At 34.2% G+C, this 27,186-nt stretch overlaps 1 protein-coding gene across 1 annotated transcript in view; it reads left to right on the plus strand.

The window, feature by feature from the left end:
- Nucleotides 1-27,186, plus strand: part of Ptp36E (protein tyrosine phosphatase 36E) — a 625,696-nt gene that overhangs the window by 570,118 nt on the left and 28,392 nt on the right. Inside the window, exons 10-11 of the mRNA XM_089638731.1 lie at nucleotides 2,869-3,004; nucleotides 22,475-22,724. Coding sequence (XP_089494857.1) covers nucleotides 2,869-3,004; nucleotides 22,475-22,724 — 386 coding nt within the window. The remainder of the gene's footprint in view (nucleotides 1-2,868; nucleotides 3,005-22,474; nucleotides 22,725-27,186) is intronic.

The following is a 27,186-nucleotide window of genomic DNA, read 5'->3' on the forward strand; positions in this document are numbered from 1 at the left end:
ACGTTGATTTTTATCTTGCTCTCACTTGTACACCGCGTATCTGTTCATTGTGAGTTATTAACTTTGGGAACCACTGTTCTAATGGCTTGTGTGTTGTGCCGCTAATTATTAAATTGTTTACCCCGCCTGCCACGGTTAAAAGTTATATTACTTTCCTGGATGGAAAAAAGGGCAATGGATGGCTTTAGTCGGTCATAATATAGTTTTGATACCAACCCCGATAGTAGTCAGGCATATAACGAACAGAAAAAGGATGATAGCAGACTGAATGCTGTATAAATGAGATCTCTGATCCGTTTATGTGGTAAATATATGAATGATCGTTTTAAAAATCAGTCAGTTAGGATGGGTTTCAAAATCAAATCTAATTTCAACGTTCATTTTCGGGCTCTGTGATGGTTCTAATCAAGTTCTGTTACTATATTATTTTAGGCCAGTTGCTTGACAGAACTGGAATAATAACAGAACATGAAAAAATATTTCACAGAACTTTAAAATTAACTTTTAAATTTGAATAATTGTTCAAATTCTCTGAATCAACCCGCCCTTAGTGATTGTAAATCAGGTTCAATGAACTAGTATTTCTTTTGAATTTAATTTTTTTTCAAAATCGGAACTGATTGTGTCAACAGGAGATAAAGTACCTACCTATGATGTAATATTTTAACATAAAATTATTATAGTTGAACTAATAATAAAATTTATTTAAATTTCGTAGTATTAATATTATCTCGATGCTTTAGTTCCAAAGTGTAATAACTCAAAAAATATAGTTTCGAGTTAGGTATGATGATTTTAGAATTCGGATATCTACTAGTTCCAAAACGTAACAAGTGGTACCTAATCTGTGTTTATTTTCGATTGACATTGGTTTTATTTCCGATACCCGAATAAAGCCGATTACACGTCAGCTAGTTAGAAATACATATAATAATGTTTATACTATTGAAAATATAAATATATATTTGCAAAAATTAGACGTATGGTAAAAGTTCAAACGAGCCCAAAATCTTGTTTTCTAATTATCTCAGAATTATACGTTTTGATTTGTTACACTTTGGAAATGATGTATCGAACACAACGTCATCTATAAATAATTCCACGTATTTACACTTTTACAGTGTTACATTGTATATCCAAAGCCAAAATAAATGCTTAAATCAATGAGTTTATGGATGAATTAATTTGGAGTCTGAATCAGTATCTGTATTATTATCTTAATGTGTATTCAGTTGAGGATTGTTGTAGACGGAAGTGGCGCCTTCTGTTATTTTCAAAAAGAACCATTGACGTTTTAAAAAAGAATCGTGTTTTTATCTGCTAGTGTATTAAATCAGCAAATGTCCATGTCCCTAGTGGACTCCAAGTTATAGAAGCTCCATCTATATTACCTACTTCATAATCTTCCTGGGAGTTGTCTTTCTCTGTAAAGCTAACTTTTCCCTACTTTGGGGGTTGTTATTTCAATTTCCGAATCAATTAGTCAGATGAATTGTTTGTATGTTATTGTGAATCAACTGATTATAACTGATGAATTCAGAAATCGTATTTGAACTCCTCCAAACTGTCACATTATCGTGTTATTTACAGCTCTTGATCTTTGATAACAAACAAAAATATTTATTTCGGTTGTATGTCTATTCAATGAAATCTAGAACTTTGTATTTTTAAATTTATTAGGTAGTATTATTTTTTGGCATATTTGCATCATTGACATTTTTGCAATGTTAAATTTAGTGCATTATTATTGTACGGGACCAAGTTAGTGAAGCCCGCACAAATACTGCAAATTCAATAGGGCACCGGCACACATTGACACCTTGATCTGAGAGTTTTTGCAGGGGCAGTAGGAAAACATTAAATTAAACAAGTATTACTTTCCCGAGAACTCTTGGATGAGAAGTGACTGTTTGTACCAGTTACTTCTATATTTATTGGACAAAATTATACATTAAATTTCACACATGTTCAATGAGAGTAATTAGCGATCACCCTTATCTCTTCACTGTGTTGAACAAAACAAAAACATTAGTTTTTAAATGTATGGTGGCGCCGAAAATCCATTAATATTAACTATAGCAGTCGCACATTAAGGATGTGGAATAATATTATAGTATCATATTTATTTTGACGCAGATATCTAAATGGTTTTATCAAAAATATTAAGGACATCGTAAAAACTTGAGATCTTGTTATCTCATAATGACTTTGGCTCTGCACGTCCGATATAATTATATTCTTTTTTGACTTAAGTTGGCGCTTGTGCTCAAGAAAGGAATGCTTGAAAAAAAAATATATAAGAAAAAAAATCATTGAAAAATAGAAGAAGGTGGGAAAGTACCTGGTTAATCACCAAACACGACTGAAGAAATTTTAAGCAGGGTTTATTTTTTGAATGGTTGCTTTTCACCAGGATGATATTGGAAAAAAAATAAGAAAAAAAATCATTGAAAAATAGAAGAAGGTGGGAAAGTACCTGGCTAATCACCAAACGCGACTGAAGAAATTTTAAGCAGGGTTTAGTTTTTGAATTGTTGCTTTTCACCAGGATGATATTGGAAAAAAAAAAGAAAAAAAATCATTGAAAAATAGAAGAAGGTGGGAAAGTACCTGGTTAATCACCAATCACGACTGAAGAAATTTTAAGCAGGGTTTAGTTTTTGAATTGTTGCTTTTCACCAGGATGATAATGGAATTATCTACCACCCTGGAACGTTCCACAAATATTCAATTTAAGTATTTTATTATTGATTTAATAGTGAATGATTGAACCCGCATGTGTCGTCATGACTCATGACACCCTGGTCTGGCCATGACTCCCTGGTGATGTTGTATCTTTTCTACAGCGTTAGTGTTTATTTGTTACAGTGACGGCGGGGGCAGGTCCGGTGTGTACCTGGCTATAGACGCTAACATGGAGCTGGCAGAAGAAGAAGACTCCTTCGACGTCTTCGGCTATATGAAGAAACTGAGACAGTCCAGGAAAGGGCTCATTGAGAACATCGTAAGTTTCCTTTATTTAGTACCCTTTTATTTTTTACCGGGAAACCCTACAGCACTACACAAGACATAAGCCAATTATTGACGTACGGAAATTTCCGGCAGAGAATGCTGTCATAGACCGAGCGACGAGCATTTCTGTATATAAATATTTAGACATATATTTTGAAATTATTTTTAAAATTTATGAAATGAGGTTAATACATATAAAATATAACATTGAATTAATTGTTTTTGTAAAGAATACAATAAACTTATCGGAAATGGCGACACGGTACTCACGGTATCTCCGACTATGTATGAAAGATTAAGAATTCCTCTTAGTACTCTTCAACCTCGCTGAAAGGGACGCCACACCTCTCAATTTGGGAAGCGGGTTTGGGTACCACCGCCCCGGTGATCAATAATTTAATTTCCAACACCTCTGCCATAGGTCACCCCAAGTGGTTCACTACGTTTGGTGATTTAGCAGGGGTGCCCGAGTTGAGGTGTGTTCAGGATGCGCCTGCCCACAAGCGGCGTGGAGTGCCAGATCGGGAGAGGCTGATTTGAGGAGACCTTTCGACCTCTCCAACTAGTCTCTCGACCTATCGCATTACGCCGCAGTGAAATATGCTTATGTCCGGCACTCCTGGAAACACTAATCCCTAGATTCCTACTAAACCATCATACTTTTTATCTTCCCAGAACTTCCTCTCAATTCATTCATTAAAAAAGACCCTCCACACAGCATCTAGAAGGTGATATAGGATTTTAGGGATTTAATGTAAAAAAAATAGTTATCAGGTTTTCAGCCTAGGATTATTTTAAGACCTCGCTGGGAGGGACGACACATCTCGCTACCAGGATTTAACCTTCAACCGGCTCGGGATCTCTGCTCGTTCAAGGCCGTGCATCCAATTATATAGGCCGTCCATGGTACATAATTTCATAGCGTGAAGCTGGCCTCAGATTAGTTGGTTAATTTGCGTAACCAGTTAAAGATCAACGATGTCCTGCGTTCGTAGACATGGATGCCTTAATAGGTTACAAAAATGTACAAAACTACTTTAACCGTTACAAAAAGTATTTACGTTAGGTTTCTACGTATTTTGAGATATTAATACTACTTTTGCGTGGAAGAGTTAGCTTATTGTTTTAAGAGGAATGTACAGTACATTTTTGTAGTTATTAATCAGTAATTAATAATATTATAGGATATTATATTATGTGCGTATTGTACATTTCTGAGCAAGTTAAAAATAAATTTATTACACGTTTCGTAAATGTGATATTAATGTTAGTAGTATACTACCAGTAGTAGTACATAATATAATACATAATAGTATGTATAATTTATTTGAAGAATAAATTGTCATTAAAGGAAAATAAATCTGCTATTTTTTTAAGGTTTTTTTAAGATGGATTCACGCGGAAACAGTTTTGTTGATAAGTTTGTATTTAAAACAGTGTTCAATGTTTGGTTTTGCGATTAATGATTTTAACTTCTTACAGTAGTTGATTGAAATAAGGTCTTTATTTATGTATGTCTGCCGGACAGATACATATACGCGTTCAGAAATGCTCTTGTGGCATCCTCCTCGGCCGTACATGTCCGTGTGTGAATACTAAGGACGGGTTGTTTCGGAGTATTTGAACAATTCATCAAATTTCACCGTTCATTTTTGGGTTCTGTGAAAGTCTAATTCAAGTTCTGTTATTATATCATTATAGACTAGTTGCTTGACAAAACTGAAATAAAAACAGAACTTGAAAAAATCTTTCACAGAACTTGAAAATGAACGTTGAAATTTGATGAATTGTTCAAATACTCCGAAACAACCCGTCCTTAGCCATAAATATTCAAATTCACAACCGAATTCCACTGAAATATTTAGGAATGAATTTCGTACAAAATCAAAAATGCAAATATTTAAAAATCGCCGTTCCTAAAAAAATGACGTATTTGGCTGCAAACACGTTTTCTACTTCATAGTAAAATTTTGTAATTTTTCCGTCTCTATTTTATTTTGGTAATTTTACATTTGTTTCTCACATCGCCTGCGCGTCTCGTGAACGTGAGATAAAACACACATATATTATATTAGTGGGAGCGGTACAGATTACAGGGTATAGCAGATGATAAAGGAGAATCGGGGTAAGGGAACATGAAAAATTATTATTGTTGCGGGTACAATGGAGGCTGATAGCGCTAACAGAGTAAATGTGACGCTATCGGACGAAACCATAATTTATAAGACAAATTTTAGTGGCTTAGCTTTTTTTTTAAATACGTAATGTTTAGTAATTTTGCAGAGATTCCAGAGAGATTTATTCCGACAAGAATGAATGATTATTTCGAGTCGATATTTTCATGCTACGCAGCTGTTACTAAAATAAATATTGATGAACAAAGTGTGAAACAAAAGAAGGACGAATGCAGCAAAGTCCACTATCTATACCGGTCGGTGGCTGACTTAACATCGCGTTTGGGTTCCACCCAGGCGTAGGGTGTTCAATTCCTCGACTGGCTAAGTTCTCCATTACAACACAAGGAACATTTTCAGCTTACTGTGGTGGAAGTAGGAGATTTTCAAATATTGTCAGGTTATTCGTAACCCGGGAACGTTTATCTTTATTTTTAAACAAAAAATAAAAATAAATAGACTTCAGGGGTGATATTAGTGTAATGAATAATAATAAGAAAGTGAAACTTAGATGGACAATGCTATGCGAAATCATCCAAACCACAATTCAATAATTTAAAGTTCAAAATTAGGAACTTCCTTGTGAGTTAATGGTTTTCAGCATTTTTCGCATAAAAATTATTTTCATTCATAAAATATTTCAGAAAAATTCATGCCTTTTGGACCTCGATGAATTAAATGTTTGTTTACTATGTCAATGCGTTTGAATAATGTGGTCGACATTGACATAGATAAAAAAAGATTTTTCTGAAACTACTAGCCTTTGAAAAAATACAATTTTCATAAATTTTATGAAAATATCAAACCAATGTAATGTAAATGTAATCTTATTGACAAAATAATCAAGATTTTAAATATGTCTCACAGTTAGGGTTGCCATCTCTAAAATTTGGCAACCAGGACAAGAGGCGTGAAAACCCCGGATTTTAGAGCCCATAACCCGGACATGTCAACAGGTTTTTTTAAACACATTCAGTGTAATAAAAACAGTTTAAAATGTCATATATCAACTTTTTATTTATTTTCAGACCTTAAAATTAAATTGTGTCATCTTTTATCATCATTTTAAATGTACCCAACAAAACAAAATCTTATTACAGTTTGTTACACATTGTTTTCATAATCAGTTAGAATTTTTTTCATTCTTAGGCTAGCTTTAGACTTGTAAGCTTTTTCGTAAATTTACGACTTCTAGCCAATGGGCATATTGCATTTTGAAAATCCAATATGCCCATTGGCTAGAAGTCGTAAATTTACGAAAAAACTTACAAGTCTAAAGCTAGCCTTAAAATAAAACATAAATTATTAATATACTCTGTTATGAAAACTAAACCTTATTAAAGTATTAAACTTAGCAAAATTCAATTAAATTTTTACAAAAATTTTAAAAATACTGGGACCATTTTATTATTCAGTCTTACAATTTTTGAGGTAACTCTTTAAACTGAATAATAATTATTATCTTTAAATTTGTATCAGCAGCCATTTACACAACAAAATACCTCTTTATAATATGAACTAAATTCAGTCTTCTTAAATCTTAAGCAACAAAACTGACAATTTTTTCAAGTTTAGACTTACTGGAATGTAAGTTACATTATTAATTTTTTAAAACATAAAATATCCACAGTCCGTGTGTGGCGGGCGGCCCAAGACTTTAAAATTTTAAACCCGGACTACAAATGAAACCCCGCCCGGACGCTCCCCGGACGCCTTCTAAACTAGGACAAATCCGGGGAAACCCGGACGGATGGCAACCCTACTCACAGTAAACGACGCGTATTTATTGTAATATTTATAAATTTAAAAAAATTAACCCGTTAAAAAGTTTTTTTTACTATAATACGTGAATTTATAAATGTTTTTTAATAAAACAAAAATAATAGTTCGATTGAGTATTGAACCTTCCTACCCAGGAACTGAACTCTATCAACCTCGGTAAATGCCGATCGGGAAGGAATAAATCTATTTCGCATATTAACTAAATTTAAACGAAATACGTATTTGTCAAAATTACAATACATTCTACCACAAGTTGGTAGAATGTATTGTAATCTACAATGAGTCTATCTGCTGTTTCAGCTCGATAGGTTGGGTTAGGTTAGGTTAGGTTAGGTTAGGTAAGGTTAGGCTAGGTTAGGTTAGGTTAGGTTAGGTAAGGTTAGGCTAGGTTAGGTTAAGTAGATTATTTTTTTCCAAGATTTGCATTCAATCTTTCATTTATTCCTTCATTCCCGAAAACAAAAGTGAAATTAAATGTTTTTTACATTTGCTTCTCACACGCCCTAGGGAAAAAAAAATTCCCTTGGGGCTTTTGTCATCTTTGAGGATGCTTTATGGAAGGTCTTTTTAGTTAAAGGAAGGAGAGTAAGTTCTGTGAAGGAAAAAGGGATAAGGAGTGCGTAGGAATCTGGAGGCCAATATCTCCAGGAGTGACGGTTCCATGACAACTCAGGACAATGACAAATCAACACGCCTTTGAAAAGTCATCAAAAAGTGATGAAAAAAACTAGAAAAATCTGATTGTAGTAGAAAAAAATTCTCTATAATCCAGTTAAATACGGGATTTGCAGCAGTGGCGGCTTGTGACTTTTCAGTGTGTTAGAGTTCTAAGTTTGAAAAATTCGATAGTATTGATGTTGTTTAGTTCAAAACGATTTTTTTATTTTTCCCGAAAACTCGTTTTTTTGCACGAAGAATTCAGGAAATTTCAGTTTGGCCGTGCCCCGTACGGATTTCCTGAAAATGTTCATACAAAAAATCGAATTTCGAATCGAAAATCGTTTTCAGCTACAACAGCATTAATAATGCCATTTTTTGTAATATTAGCACTCTAGTACACCCAAAAGTCACGAGCCGCCACTGGATTAGATGCCCTTTCCTGATCTTTTATTAATGCCCATTTTATCGGAACACGTGTTCATGCACCAGCATTTGCCTTGACAATGAAGAAATGCGGAAATATTAGAAATTGTATGAACACGTGTTACGAGTTATTGATGAAACATTTTTATTTTACTAAAAGTTTATTAGTAAACATATCGATTCCGGCCCGTTTTTAACCTGATAACGAATAATTTGACGAGATTCTTAATAAATTAGCAATATTCAACATTAGTAAACTTTAACAACATTAGTTTCTTTTCATCACTTCACAAAAGTCTGTTGTCCTGATTTTTCCGGTTACCAATTTTAATATATAATATAAATAGTCATTATAATTGGTTTTATTTTACTATATAATACTAATGTACAAACTGATTAAATTTAAACTGTCGATTTCCCGAAAAAAAAATGTAAAGCGATGAACGAAGATAAGAGCGCCAGGAGTCCAAGCTGTCCTGTACGAGTGGGCGCATGTTGTGAGACTAAATGGTGTGGCGAAAATAAAGAGATAGGCAAGAGGAACTTGGAAATAATTCATCATCTTTTGTTTGCTAGTTCCAACTCGCACGCCAAAAATCTCACAGCCATTATTTGACTCCCTTCTGAATTCGACTTAATGCATTGATATTTCTCATATTTTGTTATCTGAGCAGATTCCATTCAAGACATTGATCAATGCGAACAATCTTTACAAAGACACTCCGCTCAGATTTATGTGGAGATATCTCATATACCAGAGTTTCGTCGGTGAAATCAATACGAATATGAAAGAAAACGTTAGCAATCAAAGAAACCGTTAACGACCCACCCAAACCAGTGACCAAATTCACGTTAGTATCGCGATGTCTGCAAAAAATTCAAACGAAGATTCAAACGCAAAATTGCTTAATCTGGTCTTGCTACCCTTAAATAAATTAATAAATACAGTTTTTTCTACAGACTTTAATGTTCCTTTGGGTAAATTATTTATGAAAAAATTAAAATTTAACTAGAGGAAATTAAAATCTACACCTTTCTCTTGGATCCCTGTACTTGCAAATATAATCCCACCAAATGTAAGGTGAGAAATTGCAACACTGAGGGAATACAAGAAGTCGCTGCAGATCTTTGAACGATTATGTCATCTCTCACCCTGCATACCGCTTGAAGTCCCGAAAATCTTTCTGGGTGGATGGAGAGAGGCTCTGCCGATAATCTCTCACTCCAGAAGATAGGTGGAAAATTGAGTACCGATCGGCCGACGTAAGAAATGCCCATCTCGTGTACGACCACACTAACTGCCATCAATAGGACAAGGTCTATTCTATTGGTCTGCCATCAATAGGATAAGGTCTTCCCACGGCCGCTGTGCCCACAAGATTCACAGATGGGGCCTTAAAAAGTCAGCAATATGAGTGTGGTTAAAAAACGCCCGCTGCTTTCATTCCCTCGCGGGGTTGATGAGGTCCACAGAGAGACACTTGCAGCACAAGAGTAGCTCACTGACCTAGATGATCCCCTCTAAGACCCTCACCATACAAAAGAATGAGAAGAACACTTAGGAAAAGGAGCACAATTTTAACAGGTGATTTTGATGGTAAATTTTAAAATTATAACGTTTTAAAATAGTTTTCAAGAAAAAAAAATGATTTTTTACTAGGGAAAAAAAATATTTTATATGGAAAATTCAACAAAAAAAACGAAATTTGTAAAAATTCATATACCTTTTTTACTTCTATCATCATGTACAATCACGTCCCGAAGTTAGAGCACTTTACACCCTGTATATCTACATTGTTATGTAGTAGAAGGGCTGCATTTCTCTGTTGTTGCCTCAAAGCTTCAATCTTCGGTTGATTCATGGATTTCGCAATACTTTTAAATAAATTTGGTTACTTGAATGGAAAAAAAACTTTTAACAAATTGATACAAGTTCAAGCGATTGAAAACAAATTTCCGACTCACATTATTAGAAGTGTAGATTTATTCCGATCGTCTTCGTGTGCTCTCAATTCGCTGCACTGAATAAATAAAATGATAGAGTGTGATTTATACTGATTTCTGAAAAGAAAATTACCGTCAATTTACATTAAGACCATTCGACACATTCGATTGCTGGGCTTCAAATAGGCCAATCAAATTTTAAATAAATAGCTGTTTGTTTGCAAAACCGAACAAATTGGCCTGAGGAGTTAAATAACAATAAGAATTTTAATAAGCTTCGTTCTCATTTATCAACACAATACAACTAATTTCCTTCCTTTTGGTACGCAGTCACGCTCATCACACGTCTATCTATTTATCTCTTCAGTGTCTCTAGATTATTTGAATCGAGCACCCAGCCTCCAAGGAAGGAGATCCATTCATCTAGTGATTCTCAATCTCCTTCTCGGTGTTCTTTCATTTTGTTCTCTTGTTTCCCGCTAATGGAATCGCTTTGTCAGCCATGGCGCAGGCGAATCAACTGAGACCTCTGCCTCTGAATTTTAATGCAATTAAAATAGCGAAAATTATTGTTAAATATAATAATTGAGTTAGTGGGAAATATAGTATGTCGCTACGCGTGGAGGCTAATCATATTCCGTTCACAGGGGATGGTATTATTTAGTGGGGTTGGTTATCTATATGGAAATTAATCACGCTGAAGAAAATGTTATTTACGGGGCTTTCATAACCTGGTTTCTTGCTTTAGAAATTATTAAAGAAAAGAGGTATTATGCGAATCGGAAATTTTAACAGTCAAGGATCTTTGTAAATTTAATAACTAATCTAGGGCAGGCTCGTGAAAAATCACGGGATATTGTAATTGTAGGATTTATGAGTGTGAAAGTATTTAGAAAATATTTACATAAAAGTAATGGCATTTGACAGCCTCCGTGGTCAAGGGGCAAGGCTCTCGACTAGGAAGCTAGAGGTCGCAGGTTCAAACCCAAAATTTTGTTAACTTGTATTTTCCACAAATTACTCATTTAAAATAATATGTTGTAGATTTGCGGCTCGTTCCAGAGTGGAAGATACTCTCAGTATCGCCCTGGTGTAAGACCACCACTCGGAATTGAAACGTTGCTTGAAGTGGCTTTGGCCGTGTTTGGTGAATAAATCTGAAAAGCCAACCACTTCTCCATCTTGCCTTTCTTCTTCCCCTTCTCCTTCCCCTCCCTACTACTTTCAGCCTCACAACATATCCCAATTAGGGATGCCATAATCTCACTGGCGCCAGAAGGTTAAGAGCAGTTGGGACGGTTTCGCATAAAAAAATATCATTTCTGCTCAAAAATAAAAACTGTTCACTTTCTTTTGTTTATAATATAATTTTTGTGTTGTCGACAAATTAGAGAGACGTTCAAAATTTACATTTTGAATGATCATAGTTAGTAAACTTGAAAAACACCTGTCACAATTTTTTAACAAAAGAAATACTTCACATATTTATTTCGTGTCCGGAATTATTAATTTATTATTTTAAATAAAATAATTTTGTTACCATCTTTATCACTTTTTTAAATTGTAAATCGGTTCCAATTTTGAAAATTAAAAGTACGTTAAATGTGAATAATCTCACGAAGGAATATTTCACACGACATCACAAACAAACGAAATTAGTATGTTTCATTACCACAATATTTAGGTTTAGTTATTATTATGAAAAAAATTGATTTTATACCGATTTTTCGAGCACGGTTGCGCTGTTGATAACCAGACCAATATTTATAATGCAATAAGTAAGAAACCGACAAACGCTGTCATCACTGGCACATCTTTTTATAAATTGACATACCTAAATTCCAGACGGCTATTTAAAAGTTAAAAATACTAATAAAGTGACAACGTCGAAATAAAATAATAACTTTAATGTACATTGGCTGTCCACAATGAACTTTAAGACACTAAAAACTAACAACTTTTTATATCCAAGGAACTCGCTCACCAAGCACAAGTGACAAGAACCAGTTTCTTCTTTGGTGAGATTACAATTATAAATATATTTTGTACCCATATGTACCACTGTACCCACTTATATCTATATTAAATTTTTAAAAATAATAATAATTTGGAATGGAATCGATCGAATCGTGTCTTAGATGAATTCTTTCAATGATATGAGCTAAGTTAGTTCACCTCCATTACTTAATAAGCCAATTATTTTGCATAACGAATGACATTATCCAAAAATTTGTATTTGTTAACAGCTTATCTGACACCTTGGAGGCCGCTCTCAAAGCAGCGGATTTTGTCTACCGACTGTCAGAATCATACCTATTATATCGGACCATAGAATACGGATTTCGTATTGATATAGGGTTTTATCGATCTACCCTGGAGACAAAACTATATCGATTATCTAGATAATTATACAAACAGCCTGATTTTCTATCATACTCCACAGTGACTACATGCAGTGATCTCGATATCACCAAAAAAACCTACGATCGTGGAAGCTTTTATATCCATTTCGTTTATTTTTCTTAAAAGCCATAACATTTTTTATTGGGATGGAGTGAAGTAATATCTTTCTAGGAATAGAGAAGCCATGCGGAAACCCGGCTAGCGTTTTATCGAGGTGTTTATTTGACATTATAATATTGTTAAAACGCGGTCATTAAGACTTTATGGGAGACGGTTTATGGAGCCTGTAAAAATGTACACCGATGCGGTCTTGTAGTTGATATGAGGGCTTAGCAAAGCGGCATTTACGATATAAATCTCAAAATACACAAAAATAACAATGTTTTAAATACAATCGAAAAAATAATGAAAGTTGTTTGAATCCATTAGAGTATTTTTCATGTGAATTAGGCCACTCCTCCAGGTGAACTCCTCCCGACTATCCTTAGCCAGTGAGACTAAGGCATCTAGTAGCGGCTTGCCCTCGCAGTTACATGGACTTTGACCCTCCAAAAACGTTCACCTTAAGATTATATTCACCTACCATTTCTGGACCCATAAAGCTGCCTCTGATGGTATCCCCAATACAGGTATGTTGTGAGGCCGAAGAAAGTGGGGACGGGAAGGAGATGGGAGAAGGAAGGATAATAAGTACCTGTCTATTCAAATGCGAACCTAACAATGCCAGCCAAACTAGATCCAACTTATCGACTGGATTGATAAATTCTGTACAATCTACGAGTATATAAGGAGTCATTACGAATCCTTTCACGGAATCCTCCAATCTTGCATATGAGAGATTGCCTAATGAATTCATAATAATATAATACACGATAGCGCAAAATTCAATTCATTTTAATTAACAACCCAATAGGTACCAATTCGAATTTAAACAATACGATTTGCAAATGCAGATCTTCAAATTATGAAGACTTGATCGAGTCCATAAGATAAGTATCTAAATTTTGCTAATAAACAATTAGATAATGTTAATTAAGTGTTAATCTCAAGTGACCTACCAGGTAAGTATTGTACTGTATATTATCTCCATAAATAGTTAAGTTATAACATAAACATAGAGGTGATTTTGCACAAAAACGGCGCTATACAAGTCATCCAATTATTATTATTTATTATTATTTAGTAAATGAATCAGATAAAAGGTTTTCTATTATTTCTGATCGAAAATTACATGCCTTCAAATACATGACATAAAAGTTTTTGAGTCTTGACGAATTTCCTTTCTTATCTCACGAACGTCAGACGTAACAAATTTTTAATACTTTTCAAAAAGCTGGTTCATTGTTTTTTTTTATATATAGAACAGGCTCCTTTGAAGTTTCAAACAATGTTCTATTCTTGCCTTTAACTTTTATCAAGATAATTTAAATTTTCTTTAAATGGCTTACCTCAATAAGTAGATTGCCAATAAGTAGACAATAGTATTAATTTAAGAATTGAAATTCGCAAACTCGTCCGAAAATTCGCCCAATTTACAAAATTGTGTGATGACGAAGACTTCTTTACTCATGCTAATGTCCAGGAAAATGTTCAATCAAAATCAATCACCTTACTGGAACTTGGAAATAACTCAACTTTGTACATTTTATTTCGAAGTAGAATAAAAGAAAGTAATAAATATTCTATTTGTCATTACACTTTCTGTTAGAAATTCCACCGTTCAGCAATTTGAAAATTTGATTCGGAAATTTGTTCAGGAAGAATGATTACTTTATATCGACGAGACGGTACGTTATTTCTCTACAGTAAAGTTTTAATTGTTTTAGAATAAAAGTTTATAACTCTTTGGTATTGTGTTCTTTATGTATTATATATACTAATAGAGTAATTTGTTGAATCTTTCTGGATTGAAAATTTTTGTGTCCATTTTATAATTTTCTAGTGGAATAACTTAAAGTTAAAATACACTCCGTAATACACCACTTTTTTATTGAATTAATAACAGACAGCCAACCAGGTATAAGGCTTGAATTAAGCGAAACCCGATTGGCTGTCAGTTATTACGAGTAATTCAATAAAAAAGTGGTGTATTACAAAGTGTGTTTTTTTTTCATTTAATATATAATTTCACACCCTAAAGTATCTGCTTCCTTCGAATATCAAATAATTGAAGACAATTTTAACGACCCTCAAACAAAATATTTGAAACAGAAAATTACATAAAAAGATTCAATTAATTGATTAAATTAATTTATTAATGTGCGATTGGTTATTTCAATTTTTCACATATTTCATTTGAGAATCGTTAGTATTTCTTCAATGATTACATATTTCGATTTCATGTTTTACTCATTAAGTCATTCTGCTACTAAAATATTCATTCAAGACATTAAAGAATATTCATTCAAGTCGCACGTGAATATAAAAATGGATATATTTATCCAAGACACTTTCTAGTTTGCATTTAGTTCTGGTATAATCTTACAATCATACAATAAATACAGCAGCCCAAAAAACATACTTTAAGAAAATGAAGATAATGTTGGTTGCTCGCAGTTCACATTAAAAAATTAAAATGAAACTCAGAATAAAATGATCGAATTAGTTTTGTGATCAGAGCATTTCCCCGGTAAGGAAGAGTTCCTGGGTTCAATTCCTAGATGCGATTAAATCTTTTTAGTGTTTTATGTTTAACATATTTCGCCTGATAGTCGGTAATATTGTCTTCAATTTTATATATTCTTTTGAAAAATTATGTATTTATATGAGGTTAATTAAAATGATTTCTTCTATATTTTAAAATGTTTGGTCAATTTCACCGGAAGTAATGTAATGTTTCTGAATACGGACACGCCCATAAAATATTCCTAACATTGTATCTCTTCAATGGTTTTCTTGTTGGTGGTTTTTAGTACAAGCAGTGGTGGCTCATTGTTTTTGAGCTGAAATGGCTTTTAAGGCTTCAAAAATAAAATGTATATACATGCCAATATATAAATAAGTATGTTTGGATGGGGATTGAAACTTCCTTCCCAGGGACAAGAGTCCACCGCGTTACCGACCTTGCAATATGCCGATCGTTTAGGATTGTTTTTTTATTATATTATATTAACTATTGGAATTTCGTCCGATTTCAGGAAATTGAATCCGCGTGTATGTCATTGCCACCAAGTTAACAGAATGCATTTTCATCGACAACGAGTCTATCTGTCGAGTTTTAACTCAATCGGATAAACGAAAGTGAGTTAATCTCCGCTTCCGAGATTTGCATTCATTCATTACCTAAAACAAAAATATAAATCAAACAAATGTATTTAAACATACAAAAAATTCGATATTGTTGTTTCTGAAAGTGTTTTAATACATTGCGTCCTTCGATGTGAAATTCATCGCACGCAGTAGCAGACGACATAAGTGCCACAACATTCAACCAATGAGCAGAATGTTGGAAGCGAGATCTTTTCACAAAAATACGAACTTTGCCCGCATGTCACAGAAAAAGTCCTTGTTATTGGTTTGCCACCCCTGCCCTAGCCCAATACAAAAAGGGATAGAAAATTCTCGAAGTGTTGAACGATTATTTATCGCATTCCGCAAAAGGTTATCGTGGCTGACCTTTGCCATTTCAGATCACTCCCCAAATAACTAGATTCGTAAAGTTGCATTGAATATAATCAAAATGTTTGATAATCATTAAAATAAAACAAAATAAAATCAATAAACACTTGCAATGTATTAAAAAACAATAGCTCGAAACGACGCTCTTGTTTTTAAATTCACTCTCATGTACACAAATGAATCGGCGCTCTGCTCGAAACGACGCTCTTGTTTTTAAATACACTCTCATACACACAATGAATCGGTGTGCGTGTAGAGGATAGCGCTCTTCTATCCATATCTTCTAAAATACCCATAAGAAATATTCAAATTTCGCACAAAATCCCTACAAGTTCCTTTACGTTCAAAATGAAACAAAATTCTATTTAAATTAGCATTTATGTTCTTCGGATTTTCTCTTTCGTTCAGGCAGAATCCTCGCATATTCACCGCAAAAATCTCAATTATTGAAAAAACTTTAAAAATTCACCGCAATGTGGGGAATTCACCACGAATTGTCAATCTTGATGTTGATTGTGTAGACTATAGATATATTACTCACATAGACCGGTTGTGATGAATCATCATTTCAGAAGTACCAACCAAACGGTTTGTAACCTGTAATTCGATGAAAGATCATTTTAAATTGTTGAACTTATTTGAAGTTTGTTTGTCCTTCAGGGCATTGTATTCCCGGGTACATTTTCCCAAAGGTCGGGATTACACATCTGATAATCAGCTTTATCCCGAATTACCACTTGTTCGTTCTGGAACTGAATAAACATAATCTTTTATATTCCCCTGCGTTGTCAATAAAAGCACACCATTATTTGAGGTTTATATTACACACCGTAGTCCAATAAAACGACACAACTTTTAAGATGCCATAACTTATTTTGTGTAAAGATATTTTATTTTACATGAAGCTCGATTTCTTAAGGCCCCGTAGTAAGCTTTCAAAGATGGTTTGAAAGGGAGATATGTAAATACGAATGTTAGAAGGAGAGCGCTATAATTTAAAAACGATAACAATTAAGCGAAAATGGTCAAAATATTTATTAAAAAATCACTTTGAAATATAGCACAAATCTATCAACAAAAGCTTAAGTTGTAGTTAAAGATACACTGTGAATTTTTTCACCCCTACAACTTATTAAATAACGGAACAAAACGTGTTTTTAATAATTTTCGGAGCTTAATTTGCATTTTTTTCTATCTAGGGACCTTAGTTTAATTAATGTTTCGGCGTAACAAATAATAATAATAATTGGATGGCTTGTATAGCGCCGTTTTTGTGCAAAATCACCTCAAGGGCGTCAAACAAATTTATAATACATTTCTCAAGTGATATAGGTTATTACTAACTATTTATGGAGATAATATACAGTACAATACTTACCTGGTAGGTCACTTGAGATTAACACTTAATTAACATTATCTATTTTTTTAATAACTGTATGGGATAAGAAAAAATGGAATTTCAACAAGACACCGGCACACATGGACACCTTGATCTCAGAGTTGTTCAGGCAGATTCCAGCTTGTAATGCCAGCACAAACTTTGTGGGACCAGTAGGAATGTAGTTAAACAACGTATTACTTTTCCCGAGATCTGTCGGATGAAGAATGACTACTTGTACCAGCCAATTCTCTATTTATTTGATAAAATTTTACATTTCTCACATGATTTTAATATGGGTCATTATTTGAATAGGTGTGATCATCCGAATCTCCTCACAGGAATGCACGAGGGAGCTAAGTTGAACAAAGGGCATTATTTTTAAATGCCTGATAAAACCAAATCAATTACATTGACCCCACGCTTGAAGATGCGTGTTAAGGATTGATAGTATAATATGATCAGACTTATTTTTCTTGATTTTTCTCTTTAATTTCCCTTTACCCTGGGGTAAACTTGAAAAAAAACTTAAATTTTAATTAATAAATTCAATTTAGTATCTTTTATTGATTTTTCTATTTAAGAATTATTCCCAAACGGTTTAATAATCCTGCAAAGTAAGGCTTCTAGATTTCCCCGTGGAACTTTGAAGGCAAATGGCGGACATATTATTATAATATCCCCCTTAGTTGCCTTTAACAATAATATGGCTGTGTTACTCCCAGAATAATAATGACGGTAGAATGGCACATTTGTACAAGATGTGGCATTCTTTGACCCACACATACTATTGAGTGGAAAATACAATAAAGAAATGGCGGCTTTCCATACTAGTCATTCATATAGAATAATTACAAATCTAGGAATGGAAAGTGCACTTAATTTCCCACTCAGATGGGGTGGGTTCAATTCTTCTGCTATCCTCCATCATTGCACAAGCAACATTTCCCGTTCGTAATGATGGTAGTAAATTTTTTTATTTGATATAGTACTTAATATATTTTAAATCATTATTTTATAATGTCGGCCTCCTGGGTGCTTATCCATGCAGAGGTCCCGAAATCGGATTTATTTTCAAAATTGGAACTGATTGTGTGAATAATTCAGACAAATGTTAAAGTTCCTACATTTTTTTTAAAAATTAAAAATACATTTTTATCATCTTCAAAATTGAAAATGATGTGTCAAGAATTCAAACACGCATCTTCAAGCGATAAAACACCTAACTGTAAATTAGAATATTTTCGTGAATATTTTTTTCTTGATCCTTGAAAATAGAGTTTAAAATGTGCCGATTTCCATTTGCCGCCAAAACGACATATTCGTTTGAATTCGTGAATTCGGCGGCCTTGACGTCACGCCGGGCGACGTTGGTGACTGTCGTCTTACCGGCCAACGGTAATTAATTTTCATAATGACGTTGTAGCCAGTTAGAACCGTTTCGGAATGTGCGGTTTTTTAAATCAATAATAATTATTAATGAAACTATTAAAATTACATGTTTTCAGTCCAATGATTTGAATCAGATATATAAGCTTTATATCTTGCAGACATTTTGAATGGTATTCAAATAAAATATTCAATTTTTCGGGTTCTGATGTATTCATTACATAATTTCTCAACTTCACCAATCCTACAATTACAATATACCGTGATTTTTCACGGGTCTGCGCTTTAATTAATAATAATAATGTTTTTACTGAATTGTTCTTTACAATTATAATTGAATATGATATGAATTAGAAATACAATGAAAATGAAACACATATTTGTATAAGTAATGTGAAATAAAACACATGAAAAATCATTATTAACTAGTTAATTATTGTTGTTGAGTGTTTTCCATATTATGACCAACTGCATTAATTTTACCAATTTGTTTGTTTGCCAATAATTTATTATGTCCATGGTTGTCACAATAACAAAAACGTTAACATTTTATTTTAATTTTAAATTATGCCGCGTAGTGAATTTGCGATCACTTATTGCGAAAGTATATTAGTATAATCGTATCGATTTAAATCGTTGCCATGGCTTTGAATTGGTATGTTCTGTGATTTTAAATGTTTGATCAGTAACATTGAGTTGGGGTGAGTGCACCGGTAAAAGCCTTATCATTACAATTATGTCTTCGAATGAATCTTAAAATTCATTTTTATTTTACAAGATTTTTATTGCTCGCGCAGAGAGCCATTACAATGGTAGTCGCTCAAAATCAACCATTAAAATAACGACCACTTTACATGGAAAATGTACACGCGTCTCTAAATTACATCTCCGAGGAAAATAATAAAATACACTTTTTCGAGAAATTTCTACACCACTGACTCCGTATTAAGGCGAACAATGAATGTGGGTGGAATGAATTTTAGCAGCCAATATATTCAAAATTTGGTGGGGTGTACTCGTACGAACATGGCTCACATATAATCTTATATAATATTATATTGTGGCCCTGATAAAATTGTATTCGAGCAGGCAGAACACAATTTCAAATTAATTGACGCGGTGATTCGAGAATGAGATGATATACTAGTACATGTAAAGGAGGAGAAAAGATTTTGATTTCTAAATACATACACTATTTGAATGTCAATTTTGTATTGTTGAATGAATGAATTAATGAATTTGAATCTTGGAAGTGGAAATTAATCCATTTCCCGTCGTCCGATCGAGTTGAAACAGATAGACTCGCAGACGATGACAATGAATTATATCAACTTTTGGTGGCAATCACGCACACCCGCTCACACACGCGTTTCTATTAAAATAGATGACATTGTAAAAATTTGCAGCATCTAATGTCGTCGCAGTACATGTCAAGCGAGCTAAGTCACAAAATCACAAAGCTGAGAAAACTGAGGATAAAGATTTTTGGTGACAAAAGTGCAACATTTTATTTGCTATAACTGCATTGTGGCCTGCATTGAGTCAGGCCTCTTATGTCTGCATTGTGGCCTGCATTGAGTCAGGCCTCTTATGTCTGCATTGTGGCTTTCATTGAGTCAGGCCTCTTATGATGTCTGCATTGAGTGAGGCTACACTGCAGGCATAAGAGGCCTGACATAATGCAGGCAAAAGAGTCAGGCCTCTTATGCCTGCTAGATATCTAGGGAGCCAGGCCAATTGGCGAAAATGAGTAACGTAAACAAAGCAATTAAAAACCACAATGCAGGCATAAGAGGCCTTTTGAGAGAGACTCTTAAGAGACTCTTTTACCTGCATTGTGTCAGGCCTCTTATGCATGCATTGTGATTTTAATTGCTTTTGTTTACGTAACTCATTTTCGCCAATTGGCCTGACTCCCTTGACATCTACGGCTACGATATATGAAATAAATCTCGATACCATCCAATTAGTATTTGGACTAAGTGGTAGCGCGGTTCACTCATTTTAGTTTATCCCTGGGGAGGAAGGTTAAATCCTCAGATAAAACAAAAAAAAATAACACGTCTATTACTAAAAATAAATGTATAGTAAATTACGGTTTGATATTTTTTCAAAAGTACTATCCCGACTGTAATTAAGCATTTTGTCAACAGGAAGTTCAAGTACATTGTAAATATAAGTGTATACATAATATTATTACTAATTATTAATAAACAGATCATTACTATTGACATACATAATCTAAAATAGTACCAAATCTGTTTTTAAATGTAGTCAAATACAAAACCCTGACTTTCTGCAGAAATAAAAATCCTGTTTTATTTGAATATTCCATTAGCAATACAGCTTTAGAAAGAGTCACGGAAATGAGAGATATCGGAATTATTTTGGATGAACAACTAAGTTTCGCCAATCATATCCACCAAATTGTAAACAAAGACATGAAAACACTAGGCTCCGTATTAAAAACAACTAAAAACTTTAACTCCATACAAGCCATTAAACTGTTATACATATCTCTAGTTAGAAGCATAATTGAATACAACTCAGTAGTTTGGTCTCTCTCTTACAAAATTCACATTAATAACATTGAGCGAATATAAAAAAAAAATCTACATTTTATAAATTTTAAATTAAATATCCCACTAGAAGACTTACAATATCATTTCTTATTAAATACTCTAAAAAATACACACATTGGAAGACAGGCGTAAAATAAACGACTTAACCTTTTTATTCTAGATTCTAAACTCTAAATTCGACTTTTGCAAACTTCTGCAACTCATAAACTTACGAATACTTACAATAAAAACACGACAAAATACACTATTCCACTGCAACACACATAAGCGCAATTACATTGCGAACTCCCCAATACAACGGTTTCACACTATGGGAAACCAATACTTAGATGATGTAGATATATTTAATATTAACTTTGCGAATTTTGTGGATTACGTAAAAGACTTATTTCAACACTATTCCTAAATGGAAGTTATATTTTTGTAAACCAGTCAAATCGCTGTATTTTTAAATTTATTCTCTTGTTATTTTTAATTTTTTTTCTCGCATATATTATTTTTTAATGTAATCTCATTTTTATTATTTCTTTCTTATATTTCAAAACTGTCATTAAAATTGTACAACCTACATGTAAAAGCCTTCTGGGCGTTAAATAAATAAATTAAAAATAAAAATCTACATGCTCAACTCTTGATTGATATCGCTATTAAGTATCTCAATATATTATGTTTTCGGCATAACGTTTGGTAATTCGCAATTTTTTTTTATATTACTTGGAATCAATATTTTCTGCAATTATAAATAATAAGGCCTGCACCGGTAAGATAGTTGCGATTCAACAATGGAATGTTTGGTCTCTGTGAAAATATATTTTTTTAATGTCTTTTCTGCCTGCATTTTTATTTTCCTGTAGAAAATATGCGAACATCATTTAAAACACGGCCTTCGCAGCACAAATGTTATTATTATAGTTAAATATATTTTTTTACAAAATGTTCATTTTTGTGTATTCAAAATTTCGGTTATTTTCATAAATGTGTGGCGCTACCGTGGATTGCTGAAAATCTTCTTTCTAACAAATAATCAATATCATTGGACTATGTGAGGCCAAGGAGTCAAACCATTTACTCTTATAACTCAATCATGTGATTTATTTTCGTATGTTCAGGACCAGTACAAGTTCGTGTACGACACCCTGGAGGAGCACATCGTGTGCGGCGTGTCCTGGTTCCCCGTCAAGGAGCTGTCACAGTGCCTGAAGCTAAAGGCGCAGCGGGACCCCGCCACCAGACTCAACTCCTACCAGCGGGAATACGCGCAGATCTGCAGACAGACCCCTCGCTTCACCATCGGGGACTGCGCCGGCGGCCACAGGGGGGACAACAGAGAGAAGAACAGGGACGTGCTGGTGGTGCCACGTGAGTATATCGAATTATCTGCGTACATATTCAATCGCTGGGTCTGACTCAATTCCCTCTAGCGGGAGTAAGCGCAGACCCCTAGCTTCGGACAGGAGGACAACAGGGAGAAGAATATAATTATGTGAGTATATTGCTTTATAATGTCTGGGTCTGAGTCATTATCGATGTATTAGTAGTGCTTTGGTGGTAGTTCCTCTTCCCCATCTCCTTCCCATCCCCACTACTATATTCTCTCATTGTACTGTGGTTATGCAGTTAGACAAAGTGAAAATAAGATGACTTCTTTCGGTAGGTATAATTAGGCTGTAATATGCTCGGCTAATAATATCAAACATTGTTCGAACAATGATGAAGATGAAAGCTGGTCAGACGAATGAACCTGCGACATCTGAGTTGAAATCTGGATTAATTAATCTGGGATTAGTGGGGAGAAGTGTGTCGTTCCGGCCGGAAATAATCCAATGACTATGATTCCGAAGGCGTTTGAATCGGTCCGGGTTCTCAAAATATAATGGAACTAATCCAGCCGGATTCGCTCTCACTTAACATCTTGGGTTTTCGTTTTTCAGAAAGAAAGTGTATTATCTCGTAAAAAAAGATCGCTAGAACGCCAACTGTTTGAGCGTTTGATGATTTACAATCATTATTCGACACGACACGACACCGATCGATGAATTGGTTCCGATTTCATCTCAGATATTTCGTATCTTTTAACTCTTGGCGAGTTCAGCTGAACGAACTCAATGAGCAGATTCGATGAGTCCGGCGGAACGACAAAGTGCGTTTGATTCCACCGGATTCGGTGAGTCTTCAACACTACTTTTGATTTCACAAAATTCGGTGAATCTGGCGGACCGAACATAATCAAAGGAAGGAGTCCAGTGAATCGAGTCCACTCGGCAGAGCTCGGAATCGGATTTGAGTTCGTAAAATGAGTGGAAAGACAAACTTCTACCCGACGTCAACCTTTGAACCGAACGAATTAATAAACTGTTTCAAACATAGTGTGGCATTTGCTCGCACACAGGCGACAGTTCCCCTCGTGGCGGCCCTGACAGTATTAAATTGCACGGCGTCCTAAGTATTATTTGTATAGACAGCAGGAGTAGGTGATTACTGTTGCAGTGAGTTACTCTTACAAAAGAATCTCGCCTGGTGGCTTCTAGAACTCCCAGGTTCAGCGTCAATAGCTCTGGGAATTACATACCTACTGGCAGTAAAATGTCGCTTGGAAAATCACAAAACATTTCTATTTCGTTCAAGTCAAAAGTGTGTCGAAGCTCTTCAAACAATCTCAACTTCATATTTCATATTCTGAAATAACTTCCTTTTCCACACTTATGACATACATTTTCCATTAAACTCGCTTTCCTTTAGGTACTGCTTCAATTCAGGTTTAGATCGTTAAATTTATTAAACATCAAGTATACTGTCGTAAAGTGTGGTAGATAGTGGCAGTACCACTCTGGTAAAATATCACCATTCGTAATAGAAATGCACCGTTTCACAAAATATAATAAACCATCCACATAATTGGAATAATGCCAATTTTTAACTTGGAAGGCAGGTATGGGTACCGCCGCCCTTGAAACCATTTATTGGATAACCTACACCCATAGATCACCCCAAATGGTTCGCTACGTTTTGTGACTTATCAAGAGTGGCCGGGTTCATGGGGTGAGGTTTGTCTAGGTCTTGGCGGCGGATGCTTGTCCAGTAGCTGTCTGATTCGGAAAAGAGAGCGGACCTCTCCAGCTGGACCCTACGCATTGCACGCATTGGGAGGGATGGATTCATAAGTCCGTCACTCCTGGACACCCTTCATACCTTTTTCCTTTCCAGATCTTAAAGCTGCTGCTGGAGATAAATTCTTTGCAACACACTCGAAGGACCAGTCCCAAAATTATGTTAATTTATATTAAAATATACGGGATAAATAAATATTACACATCCGCTAAACCCGTTGGACTGTATTCCTTAATATATTAAATCTTAGTTTCTGGAACATAAGACAAGCCCAGATTAGAATAATGGAGACAAAAAGACTCATCCGTTGCAGTTGAGACCACTGAGAATATGCCAGTTTCAATTTGCTGCACTGGCAAATACGAAGGTAGAGAATAATGAATTCACGACAAGTTATATTCCGCTTTCTCCTGTACGAGTATATCATACATCAATCCGTCCAACATCACAATCTGTTTACATTGGATTTGAATTTTTAAGTTATATTCCGCTTTTTCCTGTATATCATACATCAATCCCTCCAACATCACAATCTGTTTACATTGGATTTGAATGTTTAAGTTATATTCCGCTTTCTCCTGTATATCATAGGTCAATCCGTCCAACATCACAATCTGTTTACATTGGATTTGAATGTTTAAGTTATATTCCGCTTTCTCCTGTATATCATACATCAATCCGTCCAACATCACAATCTGTTTACATTGGATTTGAATGTTTAAGTTATATTCCGCTTTCTCCTGTATATCATACATCAATCCGTCCAACATCACAATCTGTTTACATTGGATTTGAATGTTTAAGTTATATTCCGCTTTCTCCTGTATATCATACATCAATCCGTCCAACATCACAATCTGTTTACATTGGATTTGAATGTTTAAGTTATATTCCGCTTTCTCCTGTATATCATACATCAATCCGTCCAACATCACAATCTGTTTACATTGGATTTGAATGTTTAAGTTATATTCCTCTTTCTCCTGTATATCATACATCAATCCGTCCAACATCACAATCTGTTTACATTGGATTTGAATGTTTAAGTTATATTTCGCTTTCTCCTGTAAATCATACATCAATCCGTCCAACATCACAATCTGTTTACATTGGATTTGAATGTTTAAGTTATATTCCGCTTTCTCCTGTATATCATACATCAACCCGTCCAACATCACAATCTGTTTACATTGGATTTGAATGTTTAAGTTATATTCCGCTTTCTCCTGTATATCATACATCAACCCGTCCAACATCACAATCTGTTTACATTGGATTTGAATGTTTAAGTTATATTCCGCTTTCTCCTGTATATCATACATCAATCCGTCCAACATCACAATCTGTTTACATTGGATTTGAATGTTTAAGTTATATTTCGCTTTCTCCTGTAAATCATACATCAATCCGTCCAACATCACAATCTGTTTACATTGGATTTGAATGTTTAAGTTATATTCCGCTTTCTCCTGTATATCATACATCAACCCGTCCAACATCACAATCTGTTTACATTGGATTTGAATGTTTAAGTTATATTCCGCTTTCTCCTGTATATCATACATCAACCCGTCCAACATCACAATCTGTTTACATTGGATTTGAATGTTTAAGTTATATTCCGCTTTCTCCTGTATATCATACATCAATCCGTCCAACATCACAATCTGTTTACATTGGATTTGAATGTTTAAGTTATATTCCGCTTTCTCCTGTATATCATACATCAATCCGTCCAACATCACAATCTGTTTACATTGGATTTGAATGTTTAAGTTATATTTCGCTTTCTCCTGTAAATCATACATCAATCCGTCCAACATCACAATCTGTTTACATTGGATTTAAATATTTAAGTTATATTCAGCTTTCTCCTGTATATCATACATCAATCCGTCCAACATCACAATCTGTTTACATTGGATTTGAATGTTTAAGTTATATTCCGCTTTCTCCTGTATATCATACATCAACCCGTCCAACATCACAATCTGTTTACATTGGATTTGAATGTTTAAGTTATATTCCGCTTTCTCCTGTATATCATACATCAATCCGTCCAACATCACAATCTGTTTACATTGGATTTGAATGTTTAAGTTATATTCCGCTTTCTCCTGTATATCATACATCAACCCGTCCAACATCACAATCTGTTTACATTGGATTTGAATGTTTAAGTTATATTCCGCTTTCTCCTGTATATCATACATCAATCCGTCCAACATCACAATCTGTTTACATTGGATTTGAATGTTTAAGTTATATTCCGCTTTCTCCTGTATATCATACATCAATCCGTCCAACATCACAATCTGTTTACATTGGATTTGAATGTTTAAGTTATATTCCGCTTTCTCCTGTATATCATACATCAATCCGTCCAACATCACAATCTGTTTACATTGGATTTGAATGTTTAAGTTATATTCCGCTTTCTCCTGTATATCATACATCAATCCGTCCAACATCACAATCTGTTTACATTGGATTTGAATGTTTAAGTTATATTCCGCTTTCTCCTGTATATCATACATCAATCCGTCCAACATCACAATCTGTTTACATTGGATTTGAATGTTTAAGTTATATTCCGCTTTCTCCTGTATATCATACATCAATCCGTCCAACATCACAATCTGTTTACATTGGATTTGAATGTTTAAGTTATATTCCGCTTTCTCCTGTATATCATACATCAATCCGTCCAACA

The sequence above is a fragment of the Hesperophylax consimilis genome, chromosome 13, assembly GCF_061612785.1.
Source record: "Hesperophylax consimilis isolate HC1 chromosome 13, BYU_Hcon_1.0, whole genome shotgun sequence".
NCBI classification, from domain to species: Eukaryota; Metazoa; Arthropoda; class Insecta; order Trichoptera; family Limnephilidae; genus Hesperophylax; species Hesperophylax consimilis.